At 39.0% G+C, this 27677-nt stretch overlaps 1 protein-coding gene across 1 annotated transcript in view; it reads left to right on the forward strand.

The window, feature by feature from the left end:
• Cdk15 (cyclin dependent kinase 15) overlaps positions 1 to 27677 on the forward strand; it is an 87572-nt gene that overhangs the window by 14557 nt on the left and 45338 nt on the right. Inside the window, exons 5-9 of the mRNA XM_069995854.1 lie at positions 4160 to 4254; positions 5129 to 5191; positions 12462 to 12585; positions 13651 to 13771; positions 25109 to 25202. Coding sequence (XP_069851955.1) covers positions 4160 to 4254; positions 5129 to 5191; positions 12462 to 12585; positions 13651 to 13771; positions 25109 to 25202 — 497 coding nt within the window. The remainder of the gene's footprint in view (positions 1 to 4159; positions 4255 to 5128; positions 5192 to 12461; positions 12586 to 13650; positions 13772 to 25108; positions 25203 to 27677) is intronic.

A 27677-nucleotide genomic window follows, 5' to 3' on the forward strand; every position in this document is an offset into this window, starting at 1 on the left:
TTTCTATTTTCTTCCCCTCCCTCTTCCTTTCCTCCCTTCCTCCCTTCCTCTCTTCATTGAGGATGGAACCCATGGCCTTTGCATATTTGGAAAGCACTAGAGCTATACCCTCAGTCTATCTCTGCCTTACTTCTATTCCCAGGCATGCTCTCACTATGCATTGGTAATCTGGTCCTAACAGCTCCTGCCTAAATCAGGATACAAATACAACCCACACAGTGGAAATGAAAGTACTTCTTTGCTAATAGCACCACCAAAATAGAGGTCTCTCAAAGCCTAAGTTTTTGAATCAATCACTGTGGGTAGCAAGGTGCTATGCTCTGATTGGCCAGTTCCATTTCACATGTTCACTCTTTAGAATTGCCTTAAACTTACCAGAAAGGAATGGACTAAAAGGAGGGTTGGTTCCTGGAGAAAAGCTTCTCCTTAGTAGAAAAGATATTGACTGTCAGGAGGGCAAAACAACAGAGTCATTGCAACATGGGTGAGGTAATTTTATACCTAAATTTAAGGGATGATTTGAGTTTGTTTTTAATGGTATGAAATTCTATACCAGGACAGAGTTGGTGCAGGAGATTTGTAAAATGGAGAACTACAGGCATAACCTACAGAACACTATAGGGCTTATTATGTACTTTAACTTTTCCTTTCCTTTAAAATTTAAAGGCACTATTTGTTCATGACCTGAGCTGATTTCCTTATTACGCATTTTTTTTTTTTGCTATGAAGTCTTTTTTTTTTTTCTTAATTGTGAAAATACTGTACAGAGGGCTTACAATTACATGGGCAAGATAATGAGTACATTTCTTATCAAGCATTGTAGCCTCCTCCTTTGTTTCCCTTTCCCATCCCTTCCCGTCCTCCCCCCCAATCACACCCTTTCTCCTCCCCCCCCCCCCGCCCCCCCTCCCCGCACCAAAGTTGTAAAGTTCGTTTTTGACATAACGACTTGTACATCTCATTGTTGCAATGGGTCCACCGGCATCCCTATTTAAACGATTTGTTTTTCCCCTTCCCCTCCACAAATTATACCGACATCAAATACAGTGAAAGCAGGGGTTATACCGTGGGGGAGGGACATCAAAGCAACAAAGAAATAATCTTATAAATGTGTTGGAAACAATTGCATGAAATAAAAAAAAAACATTTGAATACATGTCTTAGGATTCATTTCCCTAACATCAACTTATCTAACCTGCCTGACTGTGACATATACTAGATATTGCAAATAAGGGAAAGCATGGGACCTATGTGTCTTTGGGCCTGGCTTACTTCACTTAATATAATTTTTTCCAAGCCTTTCCATTTTCTAACAAATGGGGCAATGTCATTCTTTCTGATGAAGGCATAGAATTCCATTGTGTATATATACCACATTTTCTTGATCCATTCATCTACTGAGGGGCATCTGGGTTGGTTCCATAATTTAGCTATAATAAATAATAGTTGTGCTGGTAGCTTTAGTGTGATCTTGTTTGTGAACATTTGGGTAAATGCCCAAAAGTGGGATTGCTGGGTCATAGGGGAGCTCTATATGGAGTCTTTTGAGGAACCTGCATACTACTTTCCAAAGTAGTTGAACAAGTTTACACTCCCACCAACAATGCAGTAAGGTTTCCTTCTGTCCACATCCCCTCCAGCATCTGTTGTTATTAGAGTTCTTGATTTTAGCCATGCTAACTGGAGTGAGGTGGTATCTCAATGTTGTTTTGATTTGCATTTCTTTTATGGCTAAGGAGGTTGAGCATTTCTTCATGTGTCTATTGGCCATCCTTCTTTCCTCTTCAGAGAAGTTTCTCTTTGTCTTTAGTCCACTTATTTATTGGGCAGTTGTTTCTTTGAAGATTTGTTTTTGGGGGATTTAATTTTTTGAGTTCCAGGTATATTTTAGATATGAGACCCTTGTCCATTGTATGGCTAGTGAAGACCTTCTCCCAATCTGTGGACTTTCTATTGATCTTGCTAGCTATGTCCTTTGCCATGCAGAAGCTCTGCAATTTCATGCAATCCCATTTGTCCAACCTTTCTTTGATTTGTTGTGTTTCTGAGTCTCTTTTAAGAAAATTTGGGCCTGTGCCAAGGAGACCTAGGGTTTCTCCTATTCCATCCTGTAATGTTTTCAGAGTGTCTGCTTTGACTCCGAGGTCTTTGATCCATTTGGAGTTGATTCTGGTGCAGGGTGATATATAAGGATCTAGGTTTAGTTTTCTACAAGTAGTTAACCAATTTTGCCAGCACCATTTACTGAAGAGGCTTTCTTCCATTCTATTTTTTTTAGCTCCCTTATTGAAGATTAGATGGCTATAGGTCTATAGGTTCATGTCTGGGTTTTCAATTCTATTCCATTGGTCCTGAGGTCTGTTCTTATGCCAAGCAGTTTTGATTACTATGGCTTTATAGTAGAGCTTGAAATTTGGTATTGATATTCCTCCAGCAGTGTTCTTTCTGTTGAGGATCATTTTTGCTATTCGGGGTCTTTTATTGTTCCATATGAATTTTTGGATTGCCTCTTCTATTTCCTTGAAGAATGAGGTTGGAATTTTGATAGGTATCGCATTGAATTTGTAGACAGCCTTGGGAAGTATTGCCATTTTCACTATGTTGATCTTTCCAATCCAGGAGCATGGGAGTTTTTGCCACTTTCTAAGTTCTGTGTTGATTTCCTTTTTCAAGTTTTTAAAGTTTTCATCATAGAGGTCCTTCACTTCTTTGGTTAATTCCTAGGTCTTTTATTTTTTGTGGGGCTATTACGAATGGAGTTGCTTTCCTGATTTCAGCCCCACTTTTCTCATTGTTGGCATACAGAAAAGCCATTGATTTTTGAGGGTTAATTTTATACCCTGCTACTTTGCCAAAGTTTTGAATCAGCTTGAGTAATTTGGGAGTTTAGTCTGTGGATTCTTTAAATACAAGATCATGTCATCTGCAAAGAGGGAGAGTTTTATTTCTTCTTTCCCTATTTGGATCCCCTTTATGTCTGCATCTTGTCTTATCACTGTAGCTAGGCATTCTAATACTAGATTGAAGAGAAGTGGAGAGAGTGGACATCCTTGTCTTGTTCCTGAGTTAAGAGGAAATGGCTTTAGTTTTTCATCATTAAGTATAATACTGGCTGTAGGTTTGTCATATGCAGCCTTTATTGTATTGAGGAATGTTCCATGGATTCCTAATTTTTCCAGAACCTTCATCATAAAGGGGTGTTGGATCTTGTCAAATGTTTTTTCTGCATCTATTGAGATAACCATGTGGTTCTTATCCTTGCTCTTATTATGCATTTTTTGACTACCATCTTTTTAAAGCCAGAAGTCTTCCTATCTCTGGAATACCCAGAGATACCTTTTTAAGTCTTTTCTGACTATTGGTCTCTTGTGGTGACTTTTCCCTTTTAAAGAGTGCCTTCAGCACTTGCCTAGCATCTATAGGGTAAGATTGTGCATTTGATCATCGCACAACTAATTAAATAAATACTTGGCTGCCTACTGGGTAACCTCATAGAAAACCCATTTCTGACTAGGTAAGAGACACTTGGCACTCTCACTCTGGGATTTCTCCAAGTTTGGCTGGCTCTTTTCACATTTGCATTTTCTCCTTTCCATGGAGGTCTGGAACATTCCTTTTAGGAAAGCCTGTCCTCTCTTATCAGGTTTCTTCATTCCATGTTCTTATCCATCACAACCACTGGTGCTGTTGACCTTGATGCCATTTTGTGTTTTCTTTTTCCTATTTTTTTTTGAGTCTGATTCCATGTTAGAAAGTCTGCTCTAGAAGGAAGAACACTGTATTTTCTGCTCCTCCAATGGCTGTAATCCCCCCAGGGTCCCTTTCTTACAGCTCTGAAGCTGGGATGATGAGATTCCCAGGGGGGGAGCATTCACAAAGTGCTCTGAGTGCTCTGATGAAATTGATTAGGTAAATGGAAACATACTTTTTTGCAACCACTCTAGCCTGTAAGAATAATAAGTTGCATAAATGTAGTGATTCACCATTTAAAAAATAATGAAGCCCCTCTACCATTTATTTATTTCAAAGAGATTTATTTCCAGCTGTAAAAACCCAGGAGGCTTGATCTGAAATGTTTGAAATATAAATCCTGCTTCATAATTTTAAAGAACACTTTGATTATCAGTGATTGATTTAACATATCATTTAATCTCTCTAGCTTCTCTACTGAAGGGTTTGAAGCATGCCAATATCGTCCTCCTGCATGACATAGTTCACACCAAAGAGACACTGACATTTGTTTTTGAATACATGGTGAGTTCTCCAGCATTTTCTTACACATGAAGGAAAAGCCTAGTGCTTATATAACAAATCTGTTAATATTTTATGGCATAATGAAACTTTCATTACAATGTAGAAGGCATCATGGAAATTTTCATTATTGTGATTAGTAGAAACACTGTTTTTACAACTACCTTTTAGCCCTGTTTCTTTACTCATTTTTTTCTTTTGTTTTTGCTGTCCCTTTCTCCACCAATAATAGACTAGGATTTTGAGTTTGTTTTCAACATAAAATGTTTGCACTTAAAAAAAAATCTAGTGTTGGGGCTGGGATGTAGCTCAGTGGCAAAGCGCTTACCTAGCAAGTGCAATGTCCTGGGTTCGATCCCCAGTACCAAAAAAGAAAAGACAAAAAAATCTAGTGTTCATCAGATCTGAGTAGAACTTAACATATATATATATATATAATATATAAAATATTATATATAACATATATATATATATATAAATTGTACATAAGCTCACTAAAGAATAATTCATTTGTAACTTTGAAAAGAAAAAAGAGCCAATGAGCAGGAAAAAACCCATAAGGTTTAGCTCTTGACTTGCCTCCAAGGACATTTTGAGAGTAAGAAAATTCCTGTGTCAGGTTCAGTGCCAGTCATTGAAACGAGCGCCTCTTGTTTGTGCCAAGCTTCCTTCTATCAGCAACCAGCTAGGAAAACACACTGCCTGACCTTGACAGCAGGGCTTAGAGAACCTGGTTATCCTCCTTTTATATCTTAGTCTAAACTAAACCCATAACTTTGTTGTATCTCTTGACAGTCAGGTCTATGTTTTGCATTAGGACCCTATCCAAGCACCACTAACCTTGCTCTGTATTGTCTTTCTCTGCTGCTTTGCTTAGCACACGGATCTGGCACAGTACATGTCTCAGCATCCAGGAGGGCTTCATCCTCACAATGTTAGGGTAAGTACTTTAAGGATAGGCTCTCTTCTAGCCTGTTCACCACAGGAGAATTTTGAAACAGACTGCCACCACAAAGCAAAGTCCTATGACACTAGAGGATGTACATACTGATACTCTAAATAATTTTTTTTAAGAGTTCCTTGAATTATGGGGCAATGTCTAGCTATTTTCTAGGCAGCCTAACCATGTCAATCATTGCCAGCATACATACATCTTTAGACATATAAAGCAATAAAAACAATTCTATTAAAAATGAAAGACAGCCTGGGTGCTGGTGGCTCATGCCTGTACTCCTAGCTACTCAGGAGGCTAATATCTGAGGATCACAGTTCAAAGCAAGGCCTGGCAGGAAAGTCCATGAGACTTTTTTTGTGTGTATGTCAGTCATGGGGTTTGAACTCTGGGCCTGAACGCTGTCCCTCAGCTCTTCAGCTCAAGACTAGCGCTCTACCACTTGAGCCACTGCACCACTTGAGTCTCAATTAACCACTAGAGAAAAAGGTGGAGCTGAGGCTCAAAGTGGTAGTCCCTGAGCAAAAGAGCTCAGGAACCGTGCTCTGGCCCTGAGTTCAAACCCATGACCAACAACAAAAATAAATAAGTAATAAATAAATAAGTAAGTAAAATGAAAAACATGAAGCTAAGCACTTTTAAAATGAATTCCTTCTTCATTGCAGACTGTTGACGTCCATGATAAAATTTGCATTGCTTATTCTAGCTGCTCCTGTTATACATATGGGACTAAATTCCATTCTCCCAGTCATTAGAATAGAAATAATAAATGCTTAACTAGCTGTAATGATACATCTGCTATGAATTTTCAAAACCATTTATATTTCATGCTTTTCATTCCCTCTGGTTTTATTGGCATTAATTGATTCCTAAAATAACCCTCTGAGATTCATATATGATGTAATTATTCAGTTAACAAATATTTACTTATGAATTTATTTATTAATTCATCCAAGAAATATTTATTGAGTACTTAGTGCTATATTGAGTTCTAGGGTTTCAATAATGAAAAAGTTGTGTTCCTTCATCTCAGTGACTTAAAAATCTATAAGATATATGGACTTGTAAGATAGCAGGAAAATGTAAAGTAAGATGGCCATGTTAAGTAGAAATACAACAGGAATACATAGTAAAGGGTTCTAAATGCAGTCTTAGAGGTACAGGTTGGAAAGAAAGTTTGAGGGCAAGAACTTAAGGAGAGTACAAAAAATTAAATAGCTATGGAGAAAATGGAAGACAGAACTAGCCAGGGAAAGTAGGAAGACGATGTTAAGGACCCTGGTAAGAATGAAAATCATTATATCATATGCATGATCATGATCGTTTGTTTGTGCCAGTCCTGGTGCTTGAGCTCAGAGCCTGGACTCTGTCCTTGAGCTTTTATGCTCAAGACTAGTGGTCTACCACTTGAACCACAGCTCCACTTCTGGCTTTTTTGGTAATTTATTAGAGATGAGAGTATCATGGACTTTCCTGTCAGGGCTGGCTTCAAACTATACTCCTCAGATCTCAGCCTCTGTAGTAGCTAGAATTATAAGTATGAACCACTGGCACATAGCTATGGGATATTCTTTTTCTTTTTCTTTTTTAAAGGCAGTGTTTAATAATTTGAACAAAGAATGGAAGGAGATGGGCATTTGGATTGATTCAGAAGTGGAGGTCATCAGACATATGGGAAAAAAACATAGTTGAGTAAAAAAGTTGAAGAGCTTGTCAAGAAGAATTAAAGTGATGATCCTGTCCCTACACTAACCCAAGGTAGAATGTGAAGACAGTTTAACCTGAGGTAGAAAGTGAAGAGAGTGTGTACGTGCAAAGAAACCAGAGATTTTGAGTCAATAGAACAGATGCAAAAAGAGTAATTGAGAAAGACCTATCAGTCTTGAGTGACCTGGAAATGCAGAGAAGGATTAAAAAAAAAGATAGAGAACATGTAATTCCTGCACAAGGGACTTATTGTAAAGCCAAGAGAAAAAAATATACAGGAATGCTATTATAGGATATTTGTGACGAATTTCAAATGAGGGGTAAAAACTATCAAGCCATCCCAGGGAGAAAAGTCCACAGGATTCCCTTTCCAAAATAACCAGCAAAATGCTGGCTGGAGGCAGGGTTCAAGTGCTAGAGTAGCAGTCATAAGTAAGAAAGCTGAGCCGGGCGCTGGTGGCTCACGCCTGTAATCCTAGCTACTCAGGAGGCTGAGATCTGAGGATCGCGGTTCAAAGCCAGCCCGGGCAGGAGAGACCGTGAGACTCCTATCTCCAATAAACCACCAGAAATGGCGCTGTAGCTCAAGTGGTAGAGCGCTCACCTTGAGCTGAAGAGCTGAGGGACAGCGCCCAGGCCCAGAGTTCAAGCCCCACGACCGACCAAAAAAAAAAAAAAAGTAAGAAAGCTGTATGAGCTCAAGGCCCATAGAGCTGAGTGAATTTCAGAAAAGGACTGGTATATTCCAAAAACTAAAATGAATTCAGTAACCCTAGAGTTTAGAATTAGCAGTGTTAATGCTAGGAGTTGGTGTCATAGCTCACGCTTGCAATCCCAGCACTCAGGATGGAACTGAGGCAAGAGGATGATGAGTCCCAGGTAACCGGGGCTACACGGTGGTAAGCTTAAGGCCAGATTAAGTGATGTAGTGAGACTCTGTCTCAAAGCAAACAAAAATGTATGGTGAAGTGACTCATGTCTAGATTATCAACTACTCAGGAGGCAAAGATTGAAAGGATCATGGCTCAAGGCAACCCAGTCAAGAAGTTAACAAGGCCCCATCTCAATGAAAGGAAAATAGGTGGGTGGGTTTTTTGGGGTATTTTTTTGACTGGAAAGAGAAAAAAATGCTTTTTTGGAAACAAAAATATACTCCACTGACCTACCATATGCCTTTTTTCCTAACCAGCTACATCCCCAGGCTCTAACTCTCCTAGTACATCCTGCTACTTATTCCCTGAATGCTGGGTTCTAACCTTGACAGTAAGGCTGATAAGAACAGCAGTGATACAAATGTGAGATGAAAGAAAAAGGGATAGATATCAATTAGCCAGAATGGACAGGTAAAGGAAAAGTCAGCACAAATTTCTTTGGCTTTGAGTGGTAAGATGAATGGTTTGTGCATTCACTGAGATGGAAGAATGGGAAGAAAATGGATTTTGGATATTTATAGTCAATTATGTTTTGGACATGCTGAGTGAGATGATTATGGGATGTTCAGGTGACCTTCAGACTATGTAGGACTTAAGATCAAAATAGAAATCTAAGTTAGAGTTAAGACTTTGAGATGATTAGAATACAGTTGTTCACTGTGGCCATGTATGGGAGTAAGATGACTAGGAGAGAGTGGCAGAAGAATAAGAGAAGAAAGTCAAGGAAGGGATCCTAAAGCACAGCAATGTATGTGTTAGAAGTAGAACCTATAAAAAGAAATCAGAGGGGTTAGGAGAAAAAAATCAGAAGAATGTGGGGAAAAAGTAAAGTTTCTAACACTGACACATATACAAATTAGAGACATATCTTGGATTTTGTAGCAAAAGGCATTGGTGACCATGGTTTTAAAAAATGTGAACGAAATGATTACTGCAGAAGCAGAAACACTTTCCATGAGAAGGTGAACTTGGATTTCAGAGGACAAACATTTCCACAGGATGGAAAGATTTAGCATATGATCATGGGACTTAGTGGATGAAGAGGACTGAAGAAGCAGATCATAGAAGCTGAGGAGTTTGGCTAGACATAGTCTCAAGGGCACTGGTTTTGTGAGAAACAGCTGTGGCCCAAATACCAGTCGTCAGTGAAAGGTAGTGACAAGCAGATAAGTAGATGACAACCAGAACAGGGGTGGAGGAAGATGTAGCTGGATGGCATGGATATCTAAGGGACACCCAGAACTCAGGTTGGAGAGTGATGGGATTGAAGTGGTATTGGAGAAGAAAAGGCAGCTCATTCTACTGTTCAGTGATTGAGGCTATGAAGAAACTATGGGAGAAGTAGCATTTACTTAAGAATGCAGAGAGAAGCAGTTAAGTCATGTCTCAATTGAGAGGAACTAGAAAGGAGCGTGCTATAATTTAACTATGGATTGAGTAATGGAGAAGGAAGAGTGAAAAGATTTGAGAAAGAAAAGAGAAACTAGGTTGAAAAAGAAGAAATGCAGCTCAGGATGAAGATGGGTTCTCTAGAAGACAAAGCAAGAGCTAGAAGACAAAGACAAGACAAAGCTAGAGACTTATTTTGAAAAATGACAAAGAAAGGCAGCTGAAGTGAAGTGAACCTGTATCTGGTTTCTAATAGAACAAGTCCAAGGGTTCCTGGTGAGTGGAAGGATTTGGGCTTTTCTGAATTGGGTTGGCTGACTGCGAATGGGTTCTCTGTGTGTGTGTGTGTGTGTGTGTGTGTGTGTGTGTGTGTGTGTGTGTGTGTGTGTGTGTGTGTGTGTGTGTGTGTGTGTGTGTGTGTGTGTGTGCGCGCGCGCGCGCGCGCCAGACCTGATGCTAAACTTATGCTTGACCACCATCTCTGAGCTTTTTTGCTCAAAGCTAGCACTCTATCACTTGAGCTACAGCTCCACTTTTGGCTTTTTGGTGGTTAATTGGAGGTAAGCTTTCTCATGGACTTTCCTGCTTGGACTGGCTTTAAAACACAATCCTCAGATCTTAACCTCCCAAGTAGCTGGAATTACAGGCAGGAGCCACTGTCACCTAACAATAAATTGAGTTTTTGAAAGACTCCTAGCCCAGATGGCATTAGCTCAGTTGAATTGTTTTGTTCCTACTCAACCTGATTGTGTTGGAAGCTGCTCTAATCCCTGGGGTCTGGGAAACCTGGAAAGAGTCTGCCCACCATCTGACTTAACTTGAGTGAGAAAATGCCCCAGGATTTGGTTGTATTATGATGGGGGAATTGATGAAGGAAGATCCCAGGTCATGGGATCAGAGTGAGTGGGTGTTGAGTTTAGTCTGCATGGCCTGCAATTGTGACTGTGAGATACATATCTTAACACTGCAGAGCCTCTTGCTTACAAATACTGGAAGAGGCAGAGAGGAGAGGGACTGGGCAGCAGGAAGGTGGGAGGAGGTGTGGCTAATTAGAATTGCTGACTTTTGGGGCATGAAAGGCATTTCAAGCTGACCGACTGAGAAGCTGTCTCTGACTTAGCCAGCTCATTCCCTCCTTCTTGTCTGTTTAACTACATGGCCCAGGCGGAGTCAACCTCCCAAATGCTAGTATTATAGGCATGTTCCATCATATTCGACATGTTTTTACTTTTCTTGAGCCCTGATTTTTCATCTATAAGTTGAGGACAAATTACCTTCCAATGCTGTAGTCTTCCCTGGTCACTGGCTTCCTAATCCCTGCTCTCACTTGCCCTTTTCTCCCTCTTTCCTTAGTGTCTTCTCATTGGAACATATTTTTAAGGATATACTATGGGATCTTTTCTTTTGTCTGGAGTTTAAATTGGTTCTTTAGATTGTCTAACATTTATATGTATATTTTTAACAAACTGAGAGGCTTAAATGCTATATAAGAATTTTGTGCTTTGGTTGCTTAGTGTTATAGTGAGTGGTTAAATGAATAGTGTGTGTATGTATGTGTGTGTTGGAAATCTCAGAAGACAAAAATGTTAGGAAGACTCATAGGATCAGTGAACATTTGAAGAAGTCCTAAGAAATTTCTGATGTTTTAAATTTTATTTAGTTATTTATTTATTTTTTGTGGGTACCAGGACTTGAATTCCTAATCTCAGGCTCTCATTCAGCCTTCTTGCTCTAGTCTGGCACATTGCTGGTTCATTGGAGATGGAGTCTCACAGATTTTTCTGCTGAGACTGACTTCAATGATTCTCAGACTTCAGCCTCCTGAGTAGCTAGGATTACAGGCATGGGCCACTGGCAGCTGACTCAATCATTTTTAAATGACTTTGGACTTGAGGTGGGAGCATGGAACTTCCATAGTCATCTGCAGGTATGCTGTGTGCAGCAGGTAAAATCCTTAGAGCTTGACTCCCATGTCTCTATATCATTTGTTAGGGTTAATTCTGTTCCTAAGCAGCTCTGAAGTTTATAGTTTCCAAGATGCCATGGGGGGAAAACGGATTTATCCTCATGGCTCTCCTCTGCCATTTTGCCTGTGATCCCCGGAATGCAAGCTTGGCTCTTTCTTCTCTAAACTGCCAGAACATGTTCTCAGTTGGCATAAGTAGGTGTCTGAAGTCTCCACTACCAAGGGCTCTGGAAAATAGCAAGAGCCCTACCTATTCTTTCATCCTGAAGCTTCAGTGTTGATGGGAACTTGGTGATACCTTTGGTTTTGGAGTTTCATCATCACATGAAACATTTTAAAATAAAGGGCCAGAATGTATCCCTTACAATCACACTCTTCTTTCTTCATCTTACTACTTATTATTATAATTTTATTTTATCATTTTATATTTTGGAGAGGAGCTCATTTCTTTTGGCCTTTAATTCCTCTTCATCTATACTGTATATGTCTCTGTTTTTGACTTTGAATTTAAGGCCTTAAAAATAGGTTGATAAGCCTGGTGTTGTAACTCAAGCCTGTAATCCTAGCTATTTAGGAGTCTGAGATCTGAGGATTGCAGTTAAAAACAAGCCACAGCAGGAAGGTCCACAACACTCCTATCTCCCATTAACCATCAAAAAGCCAGAAGCGGAGCTGTGGCTCAAGTGGTAGAGCACTAGCCTTGAGTACAAAAGTTCAGGAACTGTTCCCAGGCACAGTTGAATGAAAAAAAAGGCTTATAAAGATAATGATGGTTTTATTTCCTAACACCATCTAAAGATATATTTCCTACTTGAGTTTCCTTGTATTGTGCTTTTAAAAGGGTTTCCTATCAGAAAGCCTGGAAAACTTAAGCTGTTACAAACTTTAAAATATCATTTCCAGGTCAACTTTGATCTTATCTGCCAAGATCATCAATAGGGAAAAAAATTGTATCTTTCACATCTAAATCAAGAACTAGTGTTCCCAGGAAACTTCAAAGTTCCACTTCAGATTTTTAGGGAAGGGTAATTCAGTATCAAGGAAACGAGATGTCAGGAAAAGCCAGAATCCCTTGTTTAAGATATAGTCCAGTTACTTAATTTTCTTTGTCCTTTTTCCTCCCTCTGAACAAATGGGATTTTTTTTTCCTTTCGTCTCTCAAGAGACACTTTCACTATATTCTTTTAGATGACTGTTTTTGATTTAGAGGAGAAATCAACACATAGGAGCTCGAATGTCCTTCAGTAATATTCATTCCTTCCAGCTTTTCATGTTTCAACTTTTGCGGGGCCTGGCATACATCCACCACCAACACGTTCTTCACAGGGACCTGAAACCTCAGAACTTGCTCATCAGTCACCTGGGAGAGCTCAAACTGGCTGATTTCGGTAAGTCACTCCTCAAGTCGCCTTCTGGCTGGTGAACAATGATGCTTTTGTGTACACTTGTCTAAAGTATTGACGAGGCCTGGCCTTTGAAAACTGGGGGCCTGGAAATATGATGCTTTGTGAGGATATCAAGCTACCCTACAGGAAACATGAGGCAAGAAGGAGGGAGAGCTTGGTAACTTCTCAGGATTCCATCAGCTGCCAGTCTAGCCAGATGGCCAAAGCCATGTCCACTTTTGATATAGAGACATTTGGAAAACAGATGGGTACTTAGTAGGTTTCCCTTCATCTGAGTGATATTACAAATTCTCAGACTGGATCAAGGAGGAAAAAGAGCTTAACACCAGACCATATTAGAGTCTCCCGCAAGAATGAAAGCTCATTCCTGCTCACCTAAGTATGGAAGCTTGCCTGTATTCCCACCAATACAACGGTGTACATTTCCCTATCACTATATCTTTCTACTTTAACACTTAAAGTTTATAATTCTATTTACCCAAATGCACACACATACATGTATGCATATGTGTATTTAGATGGATAGAGAGATATAGATATTGCTGTATATAACTGATTTCCCCCCTTCACTTAGACTATAAGCATTATGAGACAGCTGAGGTCTACTTTTGTTTATCATTATATGTCTAGTGCCCTCCTTGTTGGGCAGATGTCGAATGGTCATACTGTGGCTGAAGGAGATTGTCTCTTCCTGCTCATCACAGTCTGAGAAAGGAGAAAACAGATGCAGAATATTTAACCCCTCCATTAAGCACTTGACCCAGAAGTTCACATGTCACTCTGTTCATGCTATGTAGGCAAGAATGTAGTCACCTGACCACACTTGGCTGGCACATCTAGCTACAAAAGAAGCCAAATTTTCAGATATCCTCTTAATATAATGATGTCCAAGGATCAAGATATTCAGTGGTTTTCATAGAAACACCTTAAATGTGTGTCATGTTTAAATGTTGCTTGCTCTCCCACTTATACTTTCCCTGGGATAGGGCATTATGTGTTCCCGGGAAGGCCCAAGACAATGGGTTCTATGCTTTTTCCTCTGGGCAGGTCTTGCTCGGGCCAAGTCTATTCCTAGCCAGACATACTCTTCAGAAGTTGTAACCCTCTGGTACCGGCCTCCTGATGCTTTGCTGGGAGCCACTGAATATTCCTCTGAGCTGGACATATGGTAAGAGATAATACCAAAGATAGCTTTGAACAGTCATCCTCAGATCTCAGCCTCCTGAGTAGCTAGGATTACAGGTGTGAGCCACCGGCACCCAGCTATCATGCCAATTATATTTCTAATAAATACCATGGATTCTGTTATCTTGAAAATGTCATATAACCTCACAATTGCTGTCTCTCCATTTTTAAAAAATGAAGGGAATAACCTCTCCCCCTGAGAGATGAGTTGAGATTGTAGTCAAGTGTCAGAACCCATAGCTGAGGAGGCACTTGGGTTAATGGCCATCGCAGTGAACGTGGTATCGCAGGCACTTGTCACTGAGAACAACCAATGGAGACCACACACTGGAGCTATCACAATCAGCTAGACATGTGAATGAGTTCAGTAGCCAGTTCCTCTAAGTTAATATAATACATGGACGTCTCTTAAGGCTTTAGAAGGAATTTAAACATGGACTCATTTTTTAAAAATGAGCCATAATGAGGTAGTGGCTCATGTGTAATCTTAGCTACTCGGGAGGCTGAGATTTGAGGATCATGCTTCAAAACCAGCCCAAGCAGGAAAGCCTCTCATTCAAATTAACTATTCAAAAAGCTGGAAGTGGAGCTGTGGCTCAAGTGGTTGGATGTTAATGTTTAGCAAAAAAAAAAAAAAAAAAAAAAAAGGCTCAGGGACAGTGCTAGGTCCTGAGTCCCAGGACTCTCTCTCCACCACACAAACACACATACCGACACACACATACAGACACACACACACAATGAATCAATCAATCAATCAATCAATCAGTCAATAATAGATTTTTTCCTTTAAAAAAAAAAGAATTAAACAGGGCCCTGAAAGGCAAACCTAAGCTTTTAGATTTTGTAAAGAATTGAGAAAGGTTGCAAAAATGTTCCTCCAGTGTTTATGAGTCATAGGTTTCTGGTACTAGATATCATTTCTAGAAATATCACCTGCTAGTCAAAACCCCTGAAGCTGTCAGCTCTCCCAGCTCTGCGGGCTCACATCAAAGGCTTTCAGCAGACTCAGGGAGGCTCAGCTCTTAATGATGTCTTCCTGGTTGTGTTTCACTGACAGAGTGAAACTTCTACCCATCAATTTTGAACATTGTTTTATTGCAGAATATTTCAAATGTTCAAGCACATATATAATATGTAGGTAGATCCATGATTCTCAACCAGGGGCAGTTTTGCTCCCCAGGGGACATTTTGCAATGTCTGGAGACATTTTTCATTGTCATGGCTGAGGGGCAGGAGGGAGTGTCGCTGACACTCTACTGGAGAGAGAGATAAGGGATGCTGTTCAACATCTTGTAATGTGAAAGACAGCTCCCAAGCAAAGACTTCTCCAGCACAAAATGTCAGTGGTGTCAAAACTGAAAGAGCTGGTATAGATTAAGAAGCATAATATGGTGAACCCCCTGACCCCCTACCACTGTAACCACCGGGATATAATCAGCACCAGCTGACATGCCTTCCCCATCAACCTGCCCTCCATTGGTGGGGGGGGGGGTGGCTTTTACTTAAATTTGGGTTTATTTCCCTTTTGTTCTTTATTTCCTTACTTTAAAATAGTAGTTTTGCATTAATTTGCATTCTTTAAAATATTATTTTTAGCCCAGCACTGGTACATCATGCCTATAATCCTAATTCAGGAGGCTGAGATCTGAGAATCATGGTTCCAACCCAGGCAGGAAAGTTCCTGAGACTCTTATGTCCAATTAACCACAAAACCAGAAGTGGCAGAGTAGTAGAGTGCTAGCCTTGGGGGGAAAAAAAAAGCTCAGGGATAGCATTCAGACCCTGTATTCAAGCCCCAGGACTGGCACAAAATAAAACAAAATAAAATAAATATTAATTTAAACTGTTTTGAGCATTTGTAAACATGATATTACATTGTTTGATACTCCGAGATTTGTCTTTATTTCATGTACTATCTTTCTAAGATTCATCCATGTCGATCTGTATACCTACAACTTATTTCCTGATGACAAACATTTCTGTTTTTCTGTTTTGTTTCTGTTACTTTGGACAGAATGATGTTTATATTTAAGGAATGCTCTAGAGATAACTGTGCTATATACAACAAAGGCATGTCAATATTCAATTTTATAAAACAGTGCCAGTTGGTTTTCCACAATGGTTGTAACAGTTGATATACCAGCAGTATAGGCAAAGGATATACCTTGTCCATATCTACACCAAATTTGTAGTATTATAGTTCTTTTTTTGGGGGGGTCAGTTATGGGGCTTGCACTCTGGACCTGGGCACTGTCCCTCAGTTCTTCAGCTCAACAAGAGCGCTCTACCACTTGAGCCACAGCGCCACTTCCAGTTTTCTGGTGGTTTTCATTGGAGATAAGATTCTCATGGACTTTCCTGCCTGGGCTGGCTTTGAACCATGATCCTAGGATCTCAGCCTCCTGAGTAGCTAGGATTATAGGCGTGAGCACCAATGCCTGGCTAATCCTTCATTTTTGCTAATCAAATGTATAGAATGATAGCATGCTGTGATTTAAATTTGCATTTCCCTAATAACTAGTAAGATTGGACATCTGTTCATTGTGGGTTTTTTTCCTATGATCTACTTATTCATATGGTTTGTTTTCTGTTGGCCTGACTCTGAATCCCTTCCTTTGTTATTGACTTATAGGTCTTCATAGATTCTAGATACTAATCTATTTTTCATTTATAAGTGTTATAAGTAGTCTCTCTCGATTCAGGGCTTATGTTTTCATATCTCAATGTTATAGTTTTCTTGTGTATATGTGCTAATGCCAGGACTGAACTCAGGAACTTGTACTCTTGGTCAGCTTTCTTGCTCATGGCTGATGCTCTACCACTTAAGCCACACATCCAATTCAACATTTTGCCAATTACGTTAAAATGGAGTCTTATATACTTTTCTGTCCTGGTTGGCTTCAAACCACAATCCTTCAGGTCTCAGGTTACTAAGTAGTAAAGATTGCAGTCATAGCCAATGAACCAGCTTGATGTTATGCTTTTAGACAAAGTTTTGTTGTTGTTGTTGTTTTGGTTATATTGGGGTTTGAACTTAGGACATTATGCTTGCTAGGCCAGAACTCTACCACTTGAACCATGTATCCAGCCATGCTTTCCACTGGTTATGTTAGAAATAGAGTCTAACAAACTTTTCTTCTTGGGCTAGCCTCAAACTGTTACCAAGATTTCAGCCTCTTGAAGGGTGACACTGTCCTAAAAGAAATGTACTCATGGGGCTGGGAAGGTGGCTCAGTAGTAGAGCACTTGCCTTGCATGCCTGAGGCCCTGGGTTCGATTCCTCAGCACCACATAAGCAAAAAAAGAAAAAAGCCGGAAGTGGTGCTGTGGCTCAAGTGGTAGAGCACTAGCCTCGAGCTGAAGAGCTGAGGGACAGCGCCCAGGCCCAGAGTTCAGGTCCCACAACCGGACCCAAAAAAAAAAAAAAAAAGAAATGTACCCATTACCTGTCACATAGAACTGTAATCTCTTTGTGCATCACCTTATAATAGTTTTTTGTTGTTGTTGTTTTGTTTTTTAGATTTCATCCTCTTAAGCAATTGTGATTACAAGTGTAAGCCACTGGTACCTGGCCAAAGTTCTTAATTCAAAGTCAGCCCAGGCAAACAAATCCTATAGACCCTTATCTCCAATTAATCAGCAAAAATCTGAAAGTAGAAGTATGGCTCAAGAAATGAAGTGTCAGCCTGAGTCAAAGAGCTAAGTGAGAGCATCAGGCTCTGAGTTCAAAGCCCAGTACTCGGCATCTCTATAGTATCCTCCTTTTTTTTTTGCCAGTTTCGGGATTGATCTTGGAGCTTCATGCTTGCTTGTTTGGTGTTCTACCATTTGAACCATACCTCCTGTCAAGTTTTATGCTGGTTATTTTGGAGACAGAGTCTTGTGAACATTTTTCTGGATTGGTTTCAAACTGATCATCTGGATCTCAGACTCCTGAGTAATAGGATTACAGGTGTGAGCCACCAGCACCCAACCCAATGGTGCTTTTTATTTAGCTTTCATGTATAAAGGAGGTGTTGGAAGGGGAGTAGATTTCACTGTTATATTTTCACACATGACTATTATAGTCTAATCAGGCCTCTCTCATTACTCTTTTTTCCCCCTTTCTAAAACTATTTCAACAGATTTCATCTTCTATTTTGTTCCCTTCTCCTCCAAAGTAGTCCCTTAGTTAGATTCATGTTCTATGTTTTTCCATATATATAATTATATATGTGAATATATCATATGTACATGCCCATGAATATGTCTTGTAGGTCTAGCTTCCACATATGAGTGAAAACATACAATATTTTGTTTTTGGGCTTGTCTTGCTCAACATGATGCTCTCCAATTTCATCCATTTTTTCCCACAAATGATATGATTTCACTTTTATGTCGGTGTAATATTCCATTATATATTTCTTTTTTTTAGTTCTACATCTCATTTATTCTTTTTTATTAATAAGTTTTTTGTTGTGAAAATACCATTCAGAGCGGTTACAATTACATGAGCAAGGTAATGAGTACATTTCTTATCAAGCATTGTTGCCTCCTCTTTTGTTTCCCCTTATCATCCCTGCCCTCCCATCTCGCCCCATTATATATTTCATTACATAATATATACTATAAATAAAGATGTGATATATATACATATATAAATAAAGATGTGTGTATCTATACATACATCTTTGCCCATACAAACACACACACACACACACACACACACACACACACACACACACACACACACACATCTTTATCTATTCTTCTGTTGTTAAGCATCTTAGATGATGTCAACTTTTAGCTATTTGTGAACAATGCTACAATAATGCTGGTATTATTTTTCTTTGGAGATACACTTAATAGGGTATGGTAGGGTCATAAGGAAGGCCTATTTTTAGTCTTTTGAGGAATCTCAATACTGATTTCTATAGTGGTTACACTAGTTTATATTCACACCAACAACTCCTCCTTCAATATCCTCACCTACATTTGTTGTTTTTGTTTTCTTGATAGCTGCCATTCAGACTGGAATGAGATGGAATCTTTGTGTGGTTTTAACTTGCATTTCCTTTATTTTTCTTCATGGATCTATTAGCCATTTGTATTTCTTCCTGGGAGAACTGTCTGTTCAGTTCACTTGCCCATTTAATTGGATTATTTGTTGTCTTGCTGCCTTTCTTTTAATCTTTGTGTAATCTGGATATTAACCCTTTATCTGTTGAATAGCTGGTGAGTATTTTCTCCCATTCACGGTGATAGTTCCTTTTTCTGTGAAGAAACTCTTTATTTTATACAGTCCTATTTGTCAATCATTGCTTTCAATGGGTGCATTTTTAAAAGAAATGTATTGGTGTAATTTTCCTAGTGTTGGTCTACCACCAAATCTTGATTTATTTTTATTTTTATTTTTGCTGGTCCAACAGCTTGAACTCTGGGCCTGGGCACTGACTCTGAGCTTCTATTTTGTGGTCAAGGCTAGGGCTCTACCACTTTGAGCAACAACACCATTTCTGGTTTTCTGGTGGTTAATTGAAGATAAGAATCTCATGAACTTTCCTGAGTGGGCTGGCTTTAAACCTCGACCCTCAGATCTCAGCCTCGTGAGTAGCTAGGATTACAGACACGTGCCACCAATACCCAGCATGATGAAAGATATTTAAAAAGCAAAGAAAGACCAAAAAAAAAATTCCAGATTAAAGGAGACACCTGTCATGTCAACTAAGTGCACTAGATTGGATCTTACAGGTAAAGGAGCTATGAAGGAGTGAAATTTAAACATCTGCTATTGGATTGATGTTTAATTTCTTGATTTTTAAAATAATTATTATTTGTTATAGAAGAGAATGCTTTTGTTCTTAGCAAATACCTAAAAGTATTTAGGAGTCACAAGTTGCTCTTTGATACTTCAAGGAAGATAGATAGATAGATAGATAGATAGATAGATAGATAGATAGATAGATAGATAGATAGATAGATAGATAGGATGGAGGGATGGACTGATAAGTAGATGATAGATTACAGATGGATGGGTAGATGGATGGATGGATAAACTAAAATGGAAGTGAAACATCTTTGGCAATGGAGTATCTGTTGGAAGGATATAAGAGTTACTTTTTTGTAAGTTTAAAATTACTTCAGACCTGGAGATGTAGCTAGGAAATAGAGCACTTGCCTAGCATGTTTGAGGCTCCGTGTTTTATCACCAGCACTAAAAAAGAAAATTGTTCCAAAATATGATTTGCAGTCTGGGAACTCAGTGGTAGAACTCTTGCCTACATATACACACAGTGAGTTACTTTACTAATATAGAAGCTGTTTTTTTTATTAAATTCATTAAATACAAATAAAATTGAAGCTGTTCATGAGTTCTTTTTTTTTTCTTTTTTTTGGGGGGGGAGGTCTGGTCATTGGGCCTGAACTCTGGGCCTGGGCACTGTCCCTCAGCTCTTCAGCTCAAGGCTAGCGCTCTACCACTTGAGCCACAGCGCCACTTCCAGCTTTTTTCTTTTTGCTTATGTGGTGCTGAGGAATCAAACCCAGGGCTTTGAGCATGCAAGGCAAGCGCTCTACCACTGAGCCACCTTCCCAGCCCTGTTCATGAGTTCTTTATGCACCATAGATCTTACTTTTGGAGTAGCTTTCCATTTTTCTGAGGTTAGAATTTTTCTTAGTGTGGGCCTGTTGGTGGCCTACTTGGCTTTAGTTTATGTGAAGATTAACTCTCATTGTTGGAAGGCAATTCTTCTGGGATGTAATTCTAGACTGACAGTTGTTTTCTCTCAAAATTTTGAAGATAGAATTAATTCCCAATTTTGAAGATACAATTGTCTGCCATGGTTGCTGTCGAAAGTTCACTTTTAGCTTTAGAGCCTTCCTTATGCAAGTGAGCTCTCATTTTCTCTGCATGTTAAGAATTCTTTCTTTTCCCTTCTTACTATGCAGTCTTCACTATGATGAGGCTATTGTGGAATTTTGATCAGTCTAGAATGCTTCTTCAATTTAGGAATTCATGCCTTTCATCAGCAACTTTAAAAAAATTTGGCTGTATTCCATTGTCTCTATTTCTGTCTTTCTAGAGCTCTAAAGAACAAAATTATTGAACTGTAGTCTAGTAGTCCTATCTTTTATTCTCTCTTTCATACATTCCATCTCCTGCACCTTCTGTGCTGCATACTGGGTAATTTCCTCAACTCCTCTACCAGCTCTTTAAGTCTCCCTGAAAACATGTAACTCATACCCTTTTTTACTGCATACACGAAAATGAACATTATACCATTGATTAGTATTCCCTGAATTTTACCATGAATAAGGATGCCACTTATAAAAATTCAACTACACATTTTATTGCCATTATTCAAATTCATACCATCATTATTGCCTAATAACACTAAAAAAGTAATGTAGAAGTAGAACAATAGGCATCTTCCAGCGAGTTTACTACATTTGTTCACTCTCAAAGTAATTGCTAGAATGTGGATGTTTACATTGAAATCTCTTCTCCCTCATTTTTTCTTTTCAGAGTCTTAAAAGAGGCAGTGAGTAGAGAGATTTCCAACTGAAAAAGAATAAAAAAAAGTGAAAACAATTCCTATTCTGCTAGGTTGTGTAACCCAATAGGAGGGTTGCTGAATGCCTTTTTAGGAGATAGATGACAGCAAGTAAGCTTCAGCTAAGTATTAGTGCCTTTGTGTTAAAGAAAGCAATTATAGCCTGCCAGGCAAGGGCCTCTCATTGACAATGAGGCCTGGTGGTGCAGTGTCAGTAGGGGGCCAGAGCAAAGGAGCCTGGTACTGGTTAATTATGAGAAAAGCAAAATTAGGCCATATTGATTATTTCAGTGCAAGTCATCAATGTTCTCTCGGCTCCCCACATTTCCTCTTTTTTCTCTTTGTCCTTTCCAGACTTTAAAGGAGTCCATTAAAGACTTTAGAGAGGAAAATTCTCCATGTTGGTGGTGATGTTTTCCTTTTCTGTGTTATGCTAAAATATAATGGCATGAAGTGTACCAAGCTTAGTCATTTTCAAGTATATAATTCAGTGGTACTTTGTACAACCCAAATGTGTATATGAGCTGCACCATTGTCCATCCACCGAACCCTTCATCACCTGAAAGTGAAGCTGTAGCTAATAAACAGTCCTTCTCCACCCCTCCCCAAAGCACCTCTTAGGCACTGTTCTACTTTTTATTGTCTTAACTTCCATCTGTCTGTCTCTATGGTTGTCCTAGTAGCTCGTGTAGATGGATTACTTCATTTAGCATAATGTTTTAAGGGCTCAGTCTTATATATTGGGCCTTGAAGAATTTATTTTAGAACAGATGTCAGGCAGCTGCTGGTTTAGAGACTATAGAAAGTTGTCTCTGTCTAATTGTTTACTATCAGGCTTCTCTATATAAATGTTCGGATGTAAAATGTGGTCTAGGGGAAGCAAATGGAAATATTCTGTCACTGCCATATAGTATGCAATTCTGAATTAACTTCAATGGCAAAAAAAAAATTCTGATTCGGATTCATTTCTACCACCACAATTTTCATGTGCTCCTTGCACCTCTGAGAAACTTAAAACCCCTGCAATGTCACCCTCCTTACTAGCCATTGCCTAAGGATTTTGTCTTATGGAAGAATTTGTTCATGTTTAGAATAGAGGGAAGTTAGCAAGATAACCAGAAAAAAGTAGACCACAAGTAAGCTGTTTCCTCTGACTTGACGAAAGGACCACATTTGGGGCAATAAAATGACCCAGTACAACCATTCCTTCTGGAAGAATTTGCTGTTTGATGCCTCTTGGTCCTTTTTTCCCCTTCGTGTGAAGTTTCCCTTTATCTACATGGGCTGCCCCAAGGGCGTCTCCACAGACCAGAAATCCACTGAGAAGGGAAGGATACAGAAGGTAGGAAGAGCCAGGGGAATGAAGACTTAAGAACAAAACAGCAGAATAAAAGGAAATAGGAGCCGATTCCCTGTCTGGACCTGAATGTTCAGAATATTTATAATATTTGCTTAAGGCCAGCATGGAGTGGGCAAAACAGAGTAGGCCGCATGACTTGTATTCTTAAGTTTAAGAAGTAAATAAAAACTAAAACAGCTTTGAGAAGCAAATGTAGAAGCAGAAAAATGTATAGTTTTCAAATAATAATGGTTACTTATAGTAACCATGTACTTATAGTAACCATGGTACTCTATAGTACTCATTGGCACCCAATGAGTTTTTTACTTATGGATGTTGGAATTTTGTCTGTCCTGTAAGAGTTCTATAAGCATAGACACACACTATGCACACATATATATTCACACACATGTATATATGAATAACCTTATATTCTAGATTTGTTAGACAAAGGAAGTTTAATACTTGAGAGTGTGGCTCAAGTGGTAGAGCACTAGCCTAGCAAGAGCAACATCCTGGGTTCAATCTCTAATACATGCCAAAAAAAAAAATTTTTTTTAAATCTGTAAGTGAAAATGTAGTTCAAATAGTGGAACACCAGCCTTGAGTGAAAAAGCCAAGCAAAAAGAGTACAAGCCCCAGTACTCTCCCCCTAATCTGTTTCTTGCTATATAATTAATGAAAGTAAATTAAATAGAAAGTGTTTATAGTTAGATGGAAAAACACTTATCATATGTAATAAACATAAGTAATGTTTAAAAAACTATATTATAAATGAACTTGATAATACATCTTTAAGTATGATCACCTGTAATGAAATGTTTCACTAACTGTCCTTCTTTTATTATGCCATAAAAGAATGGCAAAATGATGAAGTCTGCAAAATTATACATTATGCTGAACACATAAAACTAATTTTTAAAAAAACTAAGAATATTGAACTGCAGGGATAATTTCTGCCATCAGTCATCTGATGTATTTGTAGTACACATATGACATAAAAATATGCATGCATTGTTAACAAAATACTTCTCATTCCTTCCTGCCCCTCAGGAATTATCCTCCAGTTTGACCAGATATTTTTCTCTGTTTAATCTACTTTAAGTTGCACATTTCCTGCTAAGTTGGGGTACATTTTATAATTATCAGCAGCCTACAGTGAAAGCAGGCAGCCAAGCTGCAGTTGGAACTAGAGCATGGTTGCACAAGTGTGAACATCAAAAGAGCCAGCATCAAAACTTGCAGAGTGGGTGTCAGTGACTTGGAAGAAAACCCTGCAAGCAAGAGAGTTTTTTTTTTTTGTCCTTTTATACCCCTATGAACCAAATGGCTATGGAGGAGTGAATCGGACATGTTTAGCAACATTCTTTAAACAGGAGTCAAAAGTAAGCTAACTATGTAATTGCAAAAGCCACTTTAGAAGCCCAGCTCTATGACTCTTGGTTCTTTTATGATTTATTTTAAGAAATGCTGTATCACCAACCTTTTAATACAGAGGATGACAGTGTGGGTAAACACAGACATCAAAGAGTCTCAATCAAGTTTTGAGTACCAAAAGTAAAATGTTGGAATATTGAAGCCAATTTATTTTATTTGATATTCCTTTTATTTTACATGTAATAGTATGATAAAAATCTATAATTGAGTTTATAACAGCTCTTTTAATAAGTTAAAAAAAAAACACTGATCCTGTCATAATTTAACTTGCCATGTGTGGGAGGAAGGGGACTGAAAAAATTTTTCTTCTTTCTTTCCTTTCTTTCTTCTTTCTCTCCTTCCCTTCCTCTTTTCTTTGTTCTTTCTTTCCTTTCCTTCTTCCTTCCTTTCTTCCTTCTCACCTTCCTTCCTATTCTTTCTCTTCCTTCCTTCCCTTCTTCCTTCCTTTTCTCTCTTTCTTTCTCTTCCTTTCTCTCTCCCTCCTTCCTTCCTGCCTTCCTAGAACTTCCCTCCTTCCTTCCCACACTCTATCTCTGTTTCTGTCTGTTTCTTTCTCTATATCTCTCTCTCTTGCTTGCTTGCTTTCAACAGGGTCTCACTATAGAGCCAAGCCAGTCTTGAATTGGTGATTCCTTTGCCTTAGCTGCTGGAAGGCTGGGATTATAGGTATATGACACATCAACCAGATTTTTTTTTATAGTAAGTACACATTAGATTGAAAGGATATGCAAAGTGCATACTCCCCTCTCTCTCCTAAAATGGAGAGCTAGGAAGCTTGAATGACCTGAAAGTTTTGATAACTAAAGTGTGCTCCCAACTCTGGTTTTGTTCATTTTAACAAAAATCTTGAAATTGTTCTTTTGTTTGACAAAGGATTTTTTTTGCCCAAGATTTTCAAAAGCAGGTAGCTCTTATTTTACTGACCCCAGAATATTTCTTAGAAGGAGACACCCTAATTGTTCAGTTTGAAGTATCTGGCTGCCTTGACAACTCTTATTTCCTCTGCTAGGGGTGCAGGCTGCATCTTTATTGAAATGTTGCAGGGTCAACCTTTGTTTCCTGGGGTTTCCAACATCCTTGAACAGCTGGAGAAGATCTGGGAGGTAAGAGAAAAACTTCCATCTACATTTCACACTTTGAACCCAAATTGTCTTAGAGACAAATGAAGCGGTCCATCTGCTTTGAGATCCTGAACTATATATTAAGGTTGTAGAAACCGAGGTTGGCCACAGGAGAACTAAGTACCTTAGCTCTTAGTAGTTAGGAAAACCTTTGCTGTGCCAACGCAGCCTAGGAAGCTACCCACTGATAACCACCCAGGCTGCTGTTTTCTATCATTATTGTCTCAACTTCCTGGGGCAGTCTCTTCCAGTCCCACCTGCCTTATCACCCTCAACTCTAATTCAACCATATAGTTGGCCCTGGATCCTTCCCAACTGAAGATAAAACACCAAGTGTACCTTGAACTCTGCGGAGACAGAGACTTCTCATGTTAGTGTAAAAGAAGTAATTACCACACTCATCCACATGCTCTTTCAAGTGCACAGTTCATCTCACAAGGTGCTTGCACATTGTAACACATTACATCCAGCACCTTTGCATTACCTCAACCATTAAACACTAGCTTCCACGCACCATGTCCCTTCAGTCCCTAGGACGCAGCTACTTTTTTATCTGTATGAATTTGCTTATTCTAGGTACTCCTGTCCATGGAATCACATGAAACTTGTCTTTTTGTCCCAGCCATCATAGAATAGAAAGAATAGACTAGATGTTTCCTGGAACAATGCCACTCGAGTTATTAGTTCAAGTTGTAAGCTAACACTGGTGACCAGCCCTGGCCCCTTGAAGAATGAACTATGTGATTTAGTAAGTAAAACATGTCAGATTTGGAGCTGGACATAAACTTCTAAAAAAAAAAAAAAAGAGTGAATCTGTCTTAACAAATCAGTCCAACAAGTCCTACCAGGAAATCATGTTGTGTCTATCACACTTCAGTAAACCCAAGTGGTTTTATTGTTAATATTCATGACAGCTCATCTCAAATTAAACATAAGTAAACAGATGAGAAATAACACTGGTCTGGTGTCAGAACTCATGGGTTTTGAACACAGTTCTGGTAAACCAAGACTATAGCCAACCTTCTAAGGTCTCAGAGTCTTAAATTGTGTTTGATTCTCTCATTCTATGAAGTTGTGAGTTTTTTAAACAAAATACAAAAAAAGAACATTCTGGCTTCAGTCTTTTTAAATCTTGTCCTCTGTTTATTAGGTTTATTTCCCTTAGTTATTTCTCAAGTTTCAACCTGTGCTTCAAGGAGATAGTTCTAGATTACTTAGCTAAGCATTTTGGGTGCTAGGAGGTCAGATTCATTAAGTCATATTTTCTTTTTTTTTTTTAATTTTTTTATTGTAAAGATACTATACAGAGGGTTACAGTTACATGAGTGAGGTAATGAGTACACTTCCTCTTGAACATTGTTACCCCCTCCATTGTTTTCCCCCTACCATCCCCTCCCTCCCTCCCTTCCCCAAGGTTCTTTTTTTTTTTTTTTTGATTGTGATTAAGGGATTACTTAATTTCCGGAAATTCACAGTATTGTGGAATAATGATGCTCATTTAAAGTCACAAGTTCATTCTAACTTTCCTGGAGCAAATTGTCTATCACAGTCTGTAATATATAACGGTGCTCATATGTTATATACCATATATGTGATCAGCAGCATGGGGATATTTGGTAGTGGTTCAACCAGATGAGTAGGAGTTCTTTGTTTCTTAAGTCCTGTTAGTTTTGTCATATCACCTAACATTTTGGATTTATCATCCACTTATCAGGGAGACTATGTACTGTTTGTCTCTTCGTTCTTGGCTTACCTCGCTCAACATGATTCCTTCTAGCTCCATCCATTTCCCTGCAAATGCCATTATTTTGTCATTTCTAAAAGTCATATTTTCTTATACTTCTGTCTAGCAGTTTTGTTCCAGCATCTGTAGTTCTGGGGAAACCATGAGGAAAATCACCACATTGAATACCATTATTGTTGTTTACACCACTGCATCTCAATTAGATTAGACTTATTTTTTCCTACTACAGTGCCTGGCTGAAAATAAGTGCTAAATAACAACAACAACAACAACACAATAATAATAATATATTTCACTTTGATCTCCACATGTAAATATGATCAAAATTGTTAGGTTTTTAAAAAGAGGTAGCTGAGTAAGAACTGCAGCACGCACGTGGTATTCAGGTAAGGGGTAGGTTTATTCAGTAGACCTGCTGGGACCAGGCAAGGTTGGCACTGCACGTGGCTGGGAAAGGCCTAGGAAAGAGAGAGAGCTGGGAAAGCAAGGAAAGAGAGAGGAAAGAGCTAGAAAAGATCAGAGAGAGCAGAGAGAGCTAGAAAAGAGCAGCGAGAGAGCATCTGGGCCTATGCTAGGCTTTATCTAGGGTATGGGCAGAGAAGGGTGTGGCCACATCAAATTCAGATGTGGCCTCAGTGGATGCAGATGTGACCTCTTCCAGGTGTCCCAGTTGCCTAGGTAACGCAGGTATTGGGTGGAGACTTTGCTGCTCA

Source organism: Dipodomys merriami, unplaced genomic scaffold (genome assembly GCF_024711535.1).
Source record: "Dipodomys merriami isolate MVZ:Mamm:240054 unplaced genomic scaffold, mDipMer1.0.p SCAF_49, whole genome shotgun sequence".
Classification (NCBI taxonomy): Eukaryota; Metazoa; Chordata; class Mammalia; order Rodentia; family Heteromyidae; genus Dipodomys; species Dipodomys merriami.